Raw genomic sequence first — 13995 nt, 5'->3', positions numbered from 1 at the left:
TCCTTCTCCAACTCCTTTGCTGGGTCCTCCTCCTCTGTTTGACTCGGAAGTTGATGTGCTCCCCAGAGTGACCCTGGGACCCCTTTTCTCCTCTATCGACAGATTGTCCCCAGATGATCTTATCCAGGACCACACCAATGACACCCAAATCCAAACCCCCAGCCCCTGATTTTTCCCTAAATCCCATACTCCAGCTATCATGTGACATTTCCACTGAACATCTCTAACTTAACTTGCCAGAAGTAAACTCTTGACTTTTTATCCACAAACATGTTCCTCTCCCTGTCTTTCCCATCTTGGACAAGGGCACCATCACTCACCCAGTTTCTCATGCACCCCAAACTGGAGTTTTTCTTTATTCACTTCCCTCAGCAGCTTCACCAAACCACTCATCCAATCCCATGGACTCCATCTCCCAAGATGAATCACTCCAAACCGCAATCATTTCTCTCCACCGCATTGCTACCCTCCAGTCCAAGCCTGCAACGTCTCCTTCCTCCTGGAGCCACTTCCCTCTCCCGCAGTCCATTCTCCAACAGCAGCCAGGGTGGGCTTTTCAAAACATTACCCACATTACTCCTCTGCTTAAAACCTTTCAGTTGCTGCCCCATCCCACTGAGGATAAAACACAAGTTCTTCTCCCGGCCTATGGGGCCCGAAAAGACCTCACGCCTGCCTCCCCCCACCCCACCCCAGCCCGTGATCTCCCCCCTCCCATGCTCCCCTCCTTCTTGCACTCCCTCACGTTCAGTCACTCTGCTGCTTGTTTCATCTCAGCATCCCCACCTGGAATGTACTGCCTCCTGACCCTCAAGTAACCGGTTCCTTTTAGTCGTTCCAATCTTAGCTTCAATGTTACCGGACGGGGAGAGTCCTCTTCCGACCACTCAAGTTAAAGTACCACCCGTTACCTCTCTGTCACATCGCCCCACTTTAATTCTCTGGAGAGTATTTAGCACAATGAGGTATCTTATCTGTCTTATGTATGCATTTATTGCCCGCCCCCAACCAGAACATAGTCTCCAGGAGAGTAGAGGCCCTTTATGCCCTGTTCCCTGCAGTTTCCCCAATATCTAGATGGTGCCTCTTACCTGGCTCAGTAATTATGGTGCTGAATGGCTGAAGAGTCCCTCCTCTATGCTCCGCAGAGCTTGAAGTAGAGCCATGCCAGTGGTCCTGCTGCTCATGCTGAGCCCCCCCTGTAACCCTGACCCTCCTTTCTGCACTCAGACCTAGAATCTACTCTCTTTAAGATCCTTGAAAAATAGCACTCTCCACTTATACCCCATTCCACAGAACTGCGATGCTGCGCTGTACCCCTTCTCATCGCTAAAGAGCTTCCCCGCCTAACATTCCAGGGGATCCCTTTAAGGTGGGAGCCCCAACCTAGCCTGTTGGGTTGAGTCCTTGATACTTAATGTCAGGTCTAACCTGCTGCCTCCACATTGCCAGCTGGGATGTACAGATTTCCAGGGCCATGACTAGCACCAGCCAAATGCTGCCACCGTGAGGACCGCCTACCTACCCCATGATTAGATGCACTTCCAGAATCCAGACTCGCTGTTGCTCCCTCTTGGATACTGGACTGGGACCAGCGCTTCTCAAACTATCTGTTATAAGATATTGGTTCTTTTTTTTCAACTCACTGAAGACAATTCTTTTGTAAAATACAATTCAAAAAATCAACTACTAGAAAAATAAAATGGCAAAAAAACAAAAATTAAAATACATGACCCAATATTTTAATATTAGAAAAAAAACATAAAAGTACTCTGTCAAGTTGCTATAGCTATTTCTAATGCTTACTCTTGATCTCTGTTCTTCTCACAGGCTGGTTACACAATCTGAATCAGCACAGGTCCACAGACAACTGAGTAGCTGGCTAAGGTCCTCCAGCTGCCTGTCTAGTTCAGGTAACACCCTAGGTCTCTTCTGCCCTAGCGAGCAGATCCCTTCCTTGTTGCAAGTTTATAACCTTTCAGCAAACAAGTATTAACCACCCACTATGTTGCAGACACCATTGAGTACCTTCTCAAAAATAATCTAATCTTCCTCTCTCTGACCCTGGTCCACACTCTGCTCAAATTACAGCACTTCCCTCTCCAACCTGGCCGCCTCCATCCCATTTAGACTCCTGTCTCAACTCCCCTATACGGCTACAGTAGCCACCTAACTGACCCCTAAACCCTAGTCCATCCTCTGTCCATCTCTCCTACAGACTTTGTCCAAAATATAATGTTCGGGCAGATCTCTGATCAAGTCCTTTCTCTACTCAATAACCTGCAAAAATAATAACCCACAGTCTAACTCATATTAGAGTGTCTAAGGCTTTCTCCATTATCTGACTCCATCCTGCAATTCTAGCCTTACTTCACTCTACTGCCTTTTTACCTACATATAATATTGTCAAACTGGTCATTTAATCCTCCTCCAGTCTCTTACTCTATATTTGGTTCATCCTTTCTGTCATCTCCCTTCTTGCACGTGTTCCTATCCTACCCATCTGCTACAGATCACATGTTTATGTCCCCGCCAAAATTCATGTGTTAAAGCCTAACTCCCCAGTGTAATAGTATTTGGAGGTGGAACCTTTGGAGGTGTTAGATTTAGATGAGGTCATGAGGGTGACGTCCTCATTATGAAATTAGTATCCTTACAAGATGGGAAAGGAGATCTCTCTCTCCCTTTCACTCTCTTTCACTCTCACTCTCTCCCTCCACCATGTGTGGGTACAAGACAGCTGTCTGCAAGTCAAGAAGGCCCTCACCAGACATGCAATCTGCCAGCGCTCTGATCTCAGACTTTCCAGCCTGCAGAACTGTAAAAAATAAATGTCTGTTGTTTAAGCTGCCCAGTCTATGATATTTTGTTATAGCAGCCCAACCTAAGACCCCATCTTCCAATGCCAAGGACAAATGCCATCCCTAAACCCTCCTGCCCTGTCTCCAGCCTAGTCTCTCCTTCCTCTGTAGTCTTATAAAAGCACTTAGCTGTGTTACCATAAAAATTGGTTTCCATGGGACTTCCCTGGTGGTCCAGTGGTTAAGACTCCACACTCCCAATGCAGGGAGCTGGGGTTCGATCCCTGGTCAAGGAACTAGATCCCGCATGTCACAAGTAAAAAGATCCCACATGCTGCAACAAAGACCCGGTAAAGCCAAATAAAGAAACACTAAAAAAAAAAAAAATTGGTTTCCACATCTATAAAAAGATTATTATGAGAATAACATATGATGTAAAATTTTATAATATAAAATGTATGCTTTATAATATAAAATTTAAGAATTTGAGCTACTGTCTAAATGCTCATTTTAATTCAAACACTCATAGGTTGTATCAAATTACATAGTAAAGCAATCAAGTCCTTCCAAATCACCCTCAATCTCTCTTACCTGCAGTGCACAAACATGTCCCCAAGCTCCCTCAAAGTTGTGTATGCACTGTCAGAATGTTGATATTTTCAGGAAACTCTATTCTCTTGGGTTATATGGCAATGACCTTGATAGGCTCGCCCTGAAATGGCACTTTTTCTTCTAACACTCTGAAAGTACATGAACATTAATGGCTATTCCTCCTTTGTTTAAAGTCCTAAGTGAAACAAATTGTATTGTATTCCTCAAGAAAGATCTGCCTCTTACCTATGTGTAAACTCCAAGTAATTTTATTATGGGTTCAGTCTTCCTCTTGAGTAGTTTTCTTACAGGTGAAACAGCTAAATTATGGGGCTTTTTTCTGCATCTCTGTTAGATCAGCTTGAAAATCTAATCATTTTGATGTATGTTATCTTTATTTCTACTTTACTTAAATTGTCCCCTTGATAGATTATATTGAAAGGGTAGTAACAGTTAGAAACTCCGCCAATGGCACTCAAGGGTCCACGTCAGCCCCATGACTGTCTGGTTCACCACTCTGATCCAGCAGTGTCCAACATATAGTAAACACTTAATAAATACTCATTGAATAAATGACTGACTGATTGAATGAATGAGTGGACGAGGAAAAGAGAAACCAGTGAAGTATTTGTCTTACACAACGGATCAGTACCTTGTACTATCTCCAAGCCAGGAATGATTAGGAATTGTAGCCCTGTCACTATAAATCTGGATATAATTAGCATGTTTTCGTTTTTAGCCTCCTTTATTTTTTTTTTACATCTTTATTGGAGTATAATTGCTTTACAATGGTGTGTTAGTTTCTGCTTTATAACAAAGTGAATCAGCTATATGTATACATATATCCTCATACTCCCTCCCTCTTGCATCTCCCTCCCACCCTCCCTATGCCACCCCTCTAGGTGGTCACAAAGCACCGAGCTGATCTCCCTGTGCCATGCAGCTGCTTCCCACTAGTTATCTATTTTACATTTGGTAGTGTATATATGTCAATGCTCTCTCTCACTTCGTCCCAGCTTACCCTCCCCCCCACCCCCATGTCCTCAAGTCCATTCTCTGCGCCTGCGTCTTTATTCTTGTCCTGCCCCTAGGTTCATCAGAACCATTTTTTTTTAGAGTCCATGTATATGTGTTAGCATATGGTGTTTGTTTTTCTCTTTCTGACTTACTTCACTCTGTGTGACAGTCTCTAGGTCCATCCACCCCACTACAAATAACTCGATTTCGTTTCTTTTTATGTTTAGCCTCCTTTAAATGTGTATTCAGTTGTACTAGCTTTCCCTAATTAATTTGTTAAAAGGGCAGGAATTGATGGTTCATAATATCAGAACTTGTAAAATGGTATGTAAGGTATTTTTTAACATCACAGTCACATAGGTAAATTTTCTTGAGACTTGAAAATTTAAATCTAGCAGAAAACAATATTTTAAAAAGTTTAATAATAATATACTTAAACAAAACACAGGACAACTTATTTATATGATTCTAGCATCTAGATATTTAGAAGCATACAATTAAGCATTATGCATAAAAATTCAGATTACAGATTATAATCATTCACTCTCAATAGCAGTACATATGCCAAGCTACCCAGTTAGATTTTGAGGTCCTTCAAGCAAGAATAATGTTTTGCTATGTATGTGTCCTCCAGAAGAGGACTCAGCACACAGAAAGTGATTAGGAACAAATGAATATAGAAACAATCAACAGAGTGAAAAAACAACCACTGGAATGGAAGAAAATGCTTGCAAATCATATATCTGATAAGGGGTTAATATCCAGAATTTATAAAGAAGTCCTACCACTCAACAACAACAACAAAACCAAACAATCCAATTGTAAAATGAGCAAAGGATTTGAATAGACATTTCTTCAAAGAAGATATACAAATGGCCAACGAGTATATGAAAAGATGCTCAAAATCAGTGATTATTAGGGAAATGCAAATCAAAACCACAATGAGATATCACTTCACACCCATTAGGATAGCTGCTATCAAAAACAAACAAACACAGTGTTAGCAGGATGTAGAGATACTGGAACCCTTGTGCACTGTTGGTGAAAACGCAAAATGGTACCACTGCTATGAAAAATGGTATGGAGGTTCCTCAAAAAATTAAAAATAGAACATATGATTCAGCAATCCCAATTCTGGTTATATAGCCTAAAAAAACTGAAAACAGGATCTTGAGGAGACATTTGCACATTCATTTTCATTGCAGCTTTATTCACAAGACCCAAGAGATGGAAGTAACCTAAATGTCCAGCAATAAGTGAATGGATAAAGAAAATGTGGTATTACTTACACACACACACACACACACACACACACACACACACACATAATGGAATATTATTTAGCCTTAGGAAATTCTGCCACTTGTGACAATGTGAATGAACCTTGAGGACATTATGCTAAATAAAATAAACCAATTACAAAAAGACAAACACTGCATGATTCCATTTATATGAGGTATCTACAATAATCAAACTCTTAGAAACAGAAGGTAGAATGGTGGTTGCCAGGGTCAGTGGGGAAGGGAAAAGAGGAGTTATTGTTCAATGGACACAGAGTTTCAGTTTTGCAAGATTAAAAAAATTCTAGAGGTCTGCTGCATAACGACGTGCATACAGCTAGCACTACTATACTGTACACTTAAAATGCTTAAGATGGTAAAGTTTATGTTATGTGGTTTCAGACCTTACATATATACACTAACATGTATAAAATGGATAACTAATAAGAACCTGCTGTATAAAAAAATAAATAAAATAAAATTCAAAAGTTTAAAGTAAAAAAAAAGAATAAATGAATGTATACATGTAGATGTTCATGTCACAGTCAAGAAATATGCCAAATAGTATGGGGTATTTTTCCATGTATCTATTGGCATTTGACTTCCTCTAAGTATACTTTTCTAGAAACATAATCAAGAATTAATGTGTTTGAACAAGGTTCAGTGAATGCTCATTGGCCTGAACTCAAATGAATGAGAAAGCTAAACTAAAACCTGGTGGTGGTACTTTCACATGCTGTATTCTATTTTTATGAGAAACGGCAATTAAATAATAAATCAGCTCTTGCATTAAGTAACTTTAGAACTATATGGGCAGCCAACTCAATTTGCCATATTGTCTACATCTATAGCAGTGCACAGTAAAAACAGACATCTTTTATTATGGTCCGGAGGCACTGAAGGACCTTGCGAGAGTAAAAGGTCAAAGAAAAATTACATGAAGATAGGTCCATTTTCTTACACGTTAGTTCCTTGGAAATGCACCACTTTATCCAAGGTAAACCAAATATTCCTTTAATATGAACATTCAGTTTTCCAAGCTCCATGCAAAAAAATATACTGGATGATCTTCCAGTTTTATAATTTTGTCCTTTAGTTAAAAATAAATGTGTCCTTCAGACATCTTTTGTTTACTACTAATCTTAGAAATGTCTGTTTTTAATCACACCATGCTGTTCCATTTGGAATATTCTGTATCAATTATCCTCATTACTGGTTGGTCTTCCCCTTTCATTCTGACATCTGTTAGAAGGAGTAGCTTGAGGAAGAGCCTCACTATCAATTTTTTAACAAAAGTCGTCCCATTTGATAAAAAAGGATCACCTAAATGATAACAGATGTCTTCATCAACTGTACCTAATAGTACAAGCATAACTCTGTTCCTGGCAGCCCTTCTGTTGGTTCACCATGTTCTCTCTGCCTTACTTAATAACTCAGAAAAGCTATATATACATACTGTCCCATCACATATGGTAACTTCCCACATGGATATCGATTTTATGTAGGCTTGCTACCAACTCTCCTATGTATCTTCCTTAATGCTTTTTAGTTTTCAATTCAAAAAAGTTTCATAAATTTGAAAATTAACGAAATAAATCAAAATGTAAGTTAGAAATCAGCTAGTTTCAAATCAAATGGATGGATGACCCAGAGTCACACTCGTGGTTCCATTCCAATGATTAAACATCCCCACCACAAGACAGAAAAAGGCAGAAATGCCTTTATAACTTGAAACAACCCAATGCATCTCTTATTGGGAAGAAACTGGGTCAAAACTTGAAATTCATGGTTATTTTTATTAAGATCTGAAACTAATATTCAAGTGGGAAAAGATAAATAAAATCGCACACATGCAAAACATAAAACAAGCTATCACTCGTTTTTCACAAACATTTCATAATGAAATCATTTTAGAGCAGGAAATCTTCAGATACTACATAGATTAGTATCTACTCCTATATGTTTCTAAGAAATCTACTAGTATCAGCAGTTTCTGTGAGAGGGTCATCAACTGTTGCCCTTGAAGTATTTTCTTTTTTGTCATATCTTGCTTGCCTGTGGCAGGGTAATAAATACTATCTCACACTCAAGAAATAAGGGAAGAGGAGTTTGCCATAATTTTTTCCTTCTTTGAACCAAGACATTATTCTAAATCTTTGGGAATTAAAGAAGTAACAATTATCCCAGCATCTAAATCATCTTGTACTTCTTGCATCACACTGCCAAAACAATTTTGAACAGGACAGGGGAGAAGAATGTGACACATCCCATTAACTGGTAAAAATAATTATCTAGCACCTCCTCTTTCACCAAAATCATGGATACTATTATATTCTACTCTAATTGTTCTACAGGGAGTAGTCAATCAGTGAGATGCCCTATTTGTCATACAAAAAATGCAACCATCCAACTCAATAAGCCTTTAAAGAAAGGGGAAAGGATATGGAGATATACTGAGGAAATAAAATGATGCAGGACAATGTAAGGCAGATTGCATTAAGGTAACACTGCATTTTCATTCTAAGCTTCTTGAAAGACAGTACGTTTAATTATTAATCAGTACTTCTCCCTTTACCTATCCCTCGGTAGGCAGGATACAGACAGCATATGTGCTGGCATTTCTTCCTCTGGGTTGGCAGGTAGCTACTGTTACAGGCTGTGACCAGTGGCAGGCAGTTCACCAGGCTTGCGGTGCTCACAGTCTGACACTCCTCGTCCCAGGGCACCATCCTCAGTCTCTCAGCACCGCCCCTCTGGCCCAGTGGGATGCTCAGAGTAACTAACAGTGGTGCAATGCCCCACTCAGTCACTGAAGAGACTCTACTGGCCAGCTCACAGCACTAGAACGCTGCCAACAGTATATCTGCACGCCAAAAGTTAGAGGGATATTTTTCATATTGGCTCCAAACTTCCAGATTTCCAACCTCGCTTTCTGCTAGCAACTAAGTTGCTGCATGCCAGAGGTAGATGAAAGGAAAATTGTCCAGAAGACAGTTAGTTGATAGGGCAACGTAGGTGAAGGAAATAGAAGTATTAAGGAAAGAGGAAGAGGAAAAGAAGACAAAGAAGCAAAAAGGGATCTTTAGCTTTTAGAAAATGAACAAAGATGCTTATGATATGGCACCCAATGGGCCAGCCTTAAAGCCATTACTGCCTAGTCCAAGATACCTGGAGGGTTCAGACCAGAGGGGAGCCACACCTAAGTGCTGGCACAGGAACTCGAAAATTCCACTCCCGCCCCCCACCTCTTGCTTTTACACAGAGCCCAACCATTCAACAGCCACAACTAGTGCTGTCTCCTGTTGACATAATCATGGAGCAAAAGCCAAGCCCATCAGCATGCTAACGAAATTACTCCACCAGGATTTTTACACTTATTCTGACTTTTTTCAGTCTCCTTACCAAAGGCGCTCCTGCTCCAAAGAAATATTTTCTTCTTATCCTTTAAGGCTAAGGAAAGATCATCTACTTAATACAAAATATTACACTGAAAATTCTGAAGATCTTTGAAAGACAACCAAATGTTTCAGTTGAAATCTAAAGGCTATAACCCTAGGGTTCCATTCACAGATGTATCTGCCAGGAAATGTCACGGACCCAACCTTTCAGTCTAAGTTCCTCCTCTATAAAACTCATGTCACAGATCACTGAAGGCTAGTAAAATACAACATTCTCCCCTTGATCTACCACGACTTCAATTAACTTGTGTACGATATTCCCACTGCCCTCCCTTAGACAACAGAATTCGGTTGAATAATGAATTCGTGTAAAGCTTTATACTTTCCCAAGTCTATTTCTCGAAACCATCATAAGAGAGGTAAGACAAGTACAAAACACATTTTACAAATGAAGAAACCAAGAGCCATGGAGATGAACAGCTCTGCCCCAAGCCACGTGGCAAGTCAGCGGCAGAGGAATGATGACAGACCAAGCCCCTCAGCTCCCACCTCGGTGCTCTTGTTATTCTGGACTCTAAGATCCATGAAACATCAAGAAATAACCTGCACAGAGTCAATAATAACTTACAATCAAGCAAAGATAAATGAACAATAGCACCAGTTTTTTCTCAGCTTGATGAGGGAAATTAATAATTAACATATTCTGCATAAAAATTTAAACAGCCAATGCCAAGTCATTTACAATTCAAAAACATCACAGGTATTCAGAAAGGATAGGAAGCCCACAGAATAGGTACTGAGCCAGCATCTTCTTGATTTATTCTGCTCGTTATCTTTTTTAGATGTAATATGTAATATTTTGGAAGATGTTATTCTAAGCTACAAATCAAAGGGAAGTAAAGGGCTTGAGTTTCTATTACCAACTCCTGTCTCACTTCAGAGTGAATTTCTTCTCGTTTGATAATAAATGGAAACACATGGAAGTACCCACAAGTAAGCTAATATACGTTAAGTCTTCACAGGTGAAGACTCCTGAATGGTTTGGGATTTCATATGACTAAATTAAACCATACTCCGAAAATAAGGAGCTTTTCAAGCTTCTATTTCTGTACGTATTTTGTGCTCCCACTAGAGCTTTCAGCCCCAAAGAGCTCGAGGTGAATCCCTGGGGGGAATCTCGGCTACCCCAAAAGAGTGCCACACAGAAACCTGTACGCACAGAGCAACCTTAAGAGTTACCCCCAACAGATGCATCGAAAGGCACACACGCACCCAAATAAAAACACACACAACCAGTTCTCTATTTGATTTTTAAGTGTCAGCTCTTCAACCATTTCAAGTTACTTTAGTAGAAAAAGTCCCTTCCGCATCACGGCCGACTCAGGGGCGCCAGGGGGGGCCCCACCTCACATCAACCCGGGTTCTCATCCTAAACGCCTCGTCCTTGATCCATCCACTGCGCAGATTCCAGCACTGGAGGCGCCGGCCACCAGCGTTCGCCTCCTCTGGCTTCGACACAGCCAGGAGCCTCCTCCTCATACCCTTCCCGCAACATTTCTGCACTTTGCCTGGGTCTGACCCAGGCCTGTAGCCTTCCCATCCCCGCTCCCAGCCAGAAAGAGTCGGAGCCGCAACTGGAGCGCAGGGCGGGAGAAGTGGGTCCCCGCGCCGCCCGCCGGGTCTGTCTCCATTACCCCATCTCCCGGCGAGGGGCTGGGATACCTCCGGGCGGAGCGCGAGGCCGGCGACTTCCACGCCATCCCCGCAGCTCTGCGCCTTCCCGCCTCCTCCCCGGCCACCCCCAGGTCCGCTCTGGCCCCCGAGGGCAAAGCTGGAGCCCGAGTGGGAGAGGGACGCGAGGCGACACGCGTGTGCGAGGGTGTGAGCGCGGACACACAGCAGCCAGGCTGGCAGAACCCCGCCTCTCCCCGAACTCCCGCCTCGGACCAGCCGGCGCCCGGGCGCTCCGGGGCTCCCCGCTCCGGGACAAAGCTGCCGCGGCCTCTCCGCCAGCGCGGGGCGCGTCGTCGCCCGCTCTCCTCAGTCTCCCCAGACGCGACTCCGTCCGTCCCAAAGGGCCTCCGGGCCGCCCGGGGGATGGAGGGGTCCCCGGGCCGGGCGCCCGCAGCCGCAGCCCCGTGCCCCCGCCGCCGCTCACCTGTTCAGCACTTTGCGGATCCTCTGGCGCACGCCGGCCCGGGAGGAGGCGGACAGGCTTCCGCCGCCGCCGCTGCCCTCGGCCGGCAGGTTCTCGATGGTGGTCACCACATGGTTCGGCGGGGCCGGCGGCGGCGGCTGCAGCTGCTGCTGCTGCGGCTCGGGGGGAATCATCGCGGCGGAGGCGGCGGCGCGGCGGCGATCAGAACGCTGCTGGGCGCATCGTGCGCCGGCTCCGGGCCCGGGAACGCGCGGAGGACTCTGCCGGGCGGCCGCGGCCCGGGGAGGCGGTGCTGCCTGCCAAGCGGCGAGGCGGGGAGGCACCCGCGGCTACGGCCGCCGCCGCCGCCGCCCAGCCCGCCACTCACACCTCTCCAGTCCCAGTGTGCGCACCCTCGCTCCGCCGCCGCCGCCTCCTGCCCCAGCTCTTCCCGAGCCGCGTCCTCAAGTCCCGGCACGCCCCGCGAAGTGGCCGTGAAGGGTGTCGCGCGGGGGCGCCGAGCGGCCGGTCGGCTTAGGAGACCCCAGAGGAGAGAGGGGATGAGGCTCCGGGCCTTGGCTTCTCTCCCGGTGCCCAGGTCTTCTCGGGGCGAGCGGCGGCAGTGGCGCTGGCGCCGCCTCAGCCGTTCCCCCGCTCGCTCGGAAAGCTGCCGTCTGTGTCTCACGGAGTGAGAGACCGAGAGTGAACCCAAAGAGCCTGGCGGGGGCGCAGCGCCGGCGGCGAAGGGGGGCCGGGCGGGGGACGCGCGCTCTGTTCTCGCCAGAGGGCGCTCCCGAGGTGCCTCGATGCCGCGACCCTCCCGTCCCCAGTCCACCAGAGGCCCACGGTCTGGGTTGCTGTGATTGTTTTCTTTGGGGGTTGTTGTTGTTTGTCTGTTTGTGGGTTCCCCCCCCCGCTCGTGAGGTTGAAAATAGATCCTCCCTCTTTAGTTAGAGGGAACTCCCCTCTCCTGCCGAGATGCTGCGGAAGCTAGCACCACTTTCCCGGGACAACGACAGGATGCTGAGAATGGGCGCCGGCCCTGGATTACAAAGCCAAACTCGAGTATCCTAAATATTACACCTACAGTCACTATAACGGGCCTGGAAGAAACTGGAGGAGAAACAACTTCTCACAAATAATTCATTCTGGGGACTGGAAAAAGCATATCAGACCAACTCAACGTCTCGGTTTCATAACACTGTGAAGGGAATGTAGGCAGATTTGAGTTCCAATCGTGCCTCTAAAACTTATTAGCAGAGACTCCCTAAACAATTTACTTGAATTCTCCTTTGTGCAGCGGGACTACTGTCTCTCTCCCCGCGGTGCTGTAAGAGTTAAATGAGGGAAACCACCCAGCAGGGGGCCCTGACAGCTTCTTCAGTGGCGCTACTACCACAGATCTCCACTCTCAAAAGGGAAAACCCCTGTGTATCTGGCTCAGAAATCTTAGACCTGAACACGATATTGCCACCAAAGGAAACTGATTCTCTGTCCCAGGCATCTCTCAGACCTATTGATCTAGATCCCAGTTAATAGTTGACTCCTAAGAGAGAGAGATTTTTCACATTTTTCTTTATCTAGACTGCCTGGATAGAGATCCTATAGTGAAAAATGAAACACATTTAACATTTTTTTCCATTTCAGTGCAGTATGTGGAATTATTTGCCCTGTATATGTTTAATAGGTAAGTATATCTACAGAAAAGCAAGCTGATACCACCACTGAATGCAAATGCACTGGAAACCAGCAAATAAAAAATACTAGTGAGGGCTTCCCTGGTGGCGCAGTGGTTGAGAGTCCGCCTGCCAATGCAGGGAACCCGGGTTCGTGCCGCGGTCCGGGAAGATCCCACATGCCGCGGAGCAGCTGGGCCCGTGAGCCATGGCCGCTGATCCTGCGCGTCCGGAGCCTGTGCTCCGCAACGGCAGAGGCCACAGCAGTGAGAGGCCCGCGTACCGCAAAAAAAAAAAAAAAAAAATACTGGTGATAGGATGTGCCACAGAGAAGGGGGTTGAGGAGAAAGCTAACACTGAAAAAAGGGATGGGCTGTCTGATTAACAGAGGGGAAAAGGGAGACGGGAGGATAAAAAGAAGATGAGATTCATTTTTTTGGTTAAGAAGTAAGTTACCATTCCTTTAACAAGATTGGGAGCACTTTTTTTTTTTTAATCATTGAACATGTGAGGAAACAGCTATCCAAAAACACTCTCCAATCTATGTTTCAATTTATTAAAACCCAGTTACCACCTGAAATATCCCTGAAGTCTTTTTCTACCAAAATTAATTCAAATTAGAACATTTTCCCCTTTATAATTCACACACTGTCCCATTCTTTCTCAGCAATCATTCTCATATTTTTCCACCTCAGATTTGTACAGGATGCTCTGAAGAATTGTTACGAATAGGATCAAGGTTTGTAACCTCATGGGCATTAAGATTCTAATAGTTCATAATGAGTTTGCCCTTGGAGGACCCACCAAATGTAGGAGATGAATGAAATGCACTTCAGCTGAACCTGACAACAAATCATGGTTGGAGTCTCTCTATTAAAACAACATTTATGGTAATTTCAGGTGTCTGCCTTGAACGTTTGCTTCAGTGCCCTCTTCCTTCACATTTGGCTTGCTTCCACTTGAATATTTTTGGCACGTCACAAGTGCTGTGTCTGCACTTCAATGTCAGCATTTGCACATGGTCATTCCTCTAGAGGGACCACTGAATGCAAAGGATCTAAATCTCCGCTGAATCAGGAAGGGAGAAAACCAAGA

General features: G+C 44.6%; 1 protein-coding gene across 1 annotated transcript in view; it reads right to left on the bottom strand.

The window, feature by feature from the left end:
• SLC35F1 (solute carrier family 35 member F1) overlaps positions 1 to 11920 on the bottom strand; it is a 421767-nt gene extending 409847 nt beyond the window's left edge. The window contains exon 1 of the mRNA XM_033867657.2: positions 11246 to 11920. Coding sequence (XP_033723548.2) covers positions 11246 to 11418 — 173 coding nt within the window. The 5' untranslated portion in view covers positions 11419 to 11920. The remainder of the gene's footprint in view (positions 1 to 11245) is intronic.
• Positions 11921 to 13995: the final 2075 nt, after the last annotated feature.

The sequence above is a fragment of the Tursiops truncatus genome, chromosome 12, assembly GCF_011762595.2.
Source record: "Tursiops truncatus isolate mTurTru1 chromosome 12, mTurTru1.mat.Y, whole genome shotgun sequence".
NCBI lineage: Eukaryota > Metazoa > Chordata > Mammalia > Artiodactyla > Delphinidae > Tursiops > Tursiops truncatus.
Note: the sequence above shows the minus strand (reverse complement) of the source record. Positions and strands in the feature narration are given on the sequence as shown.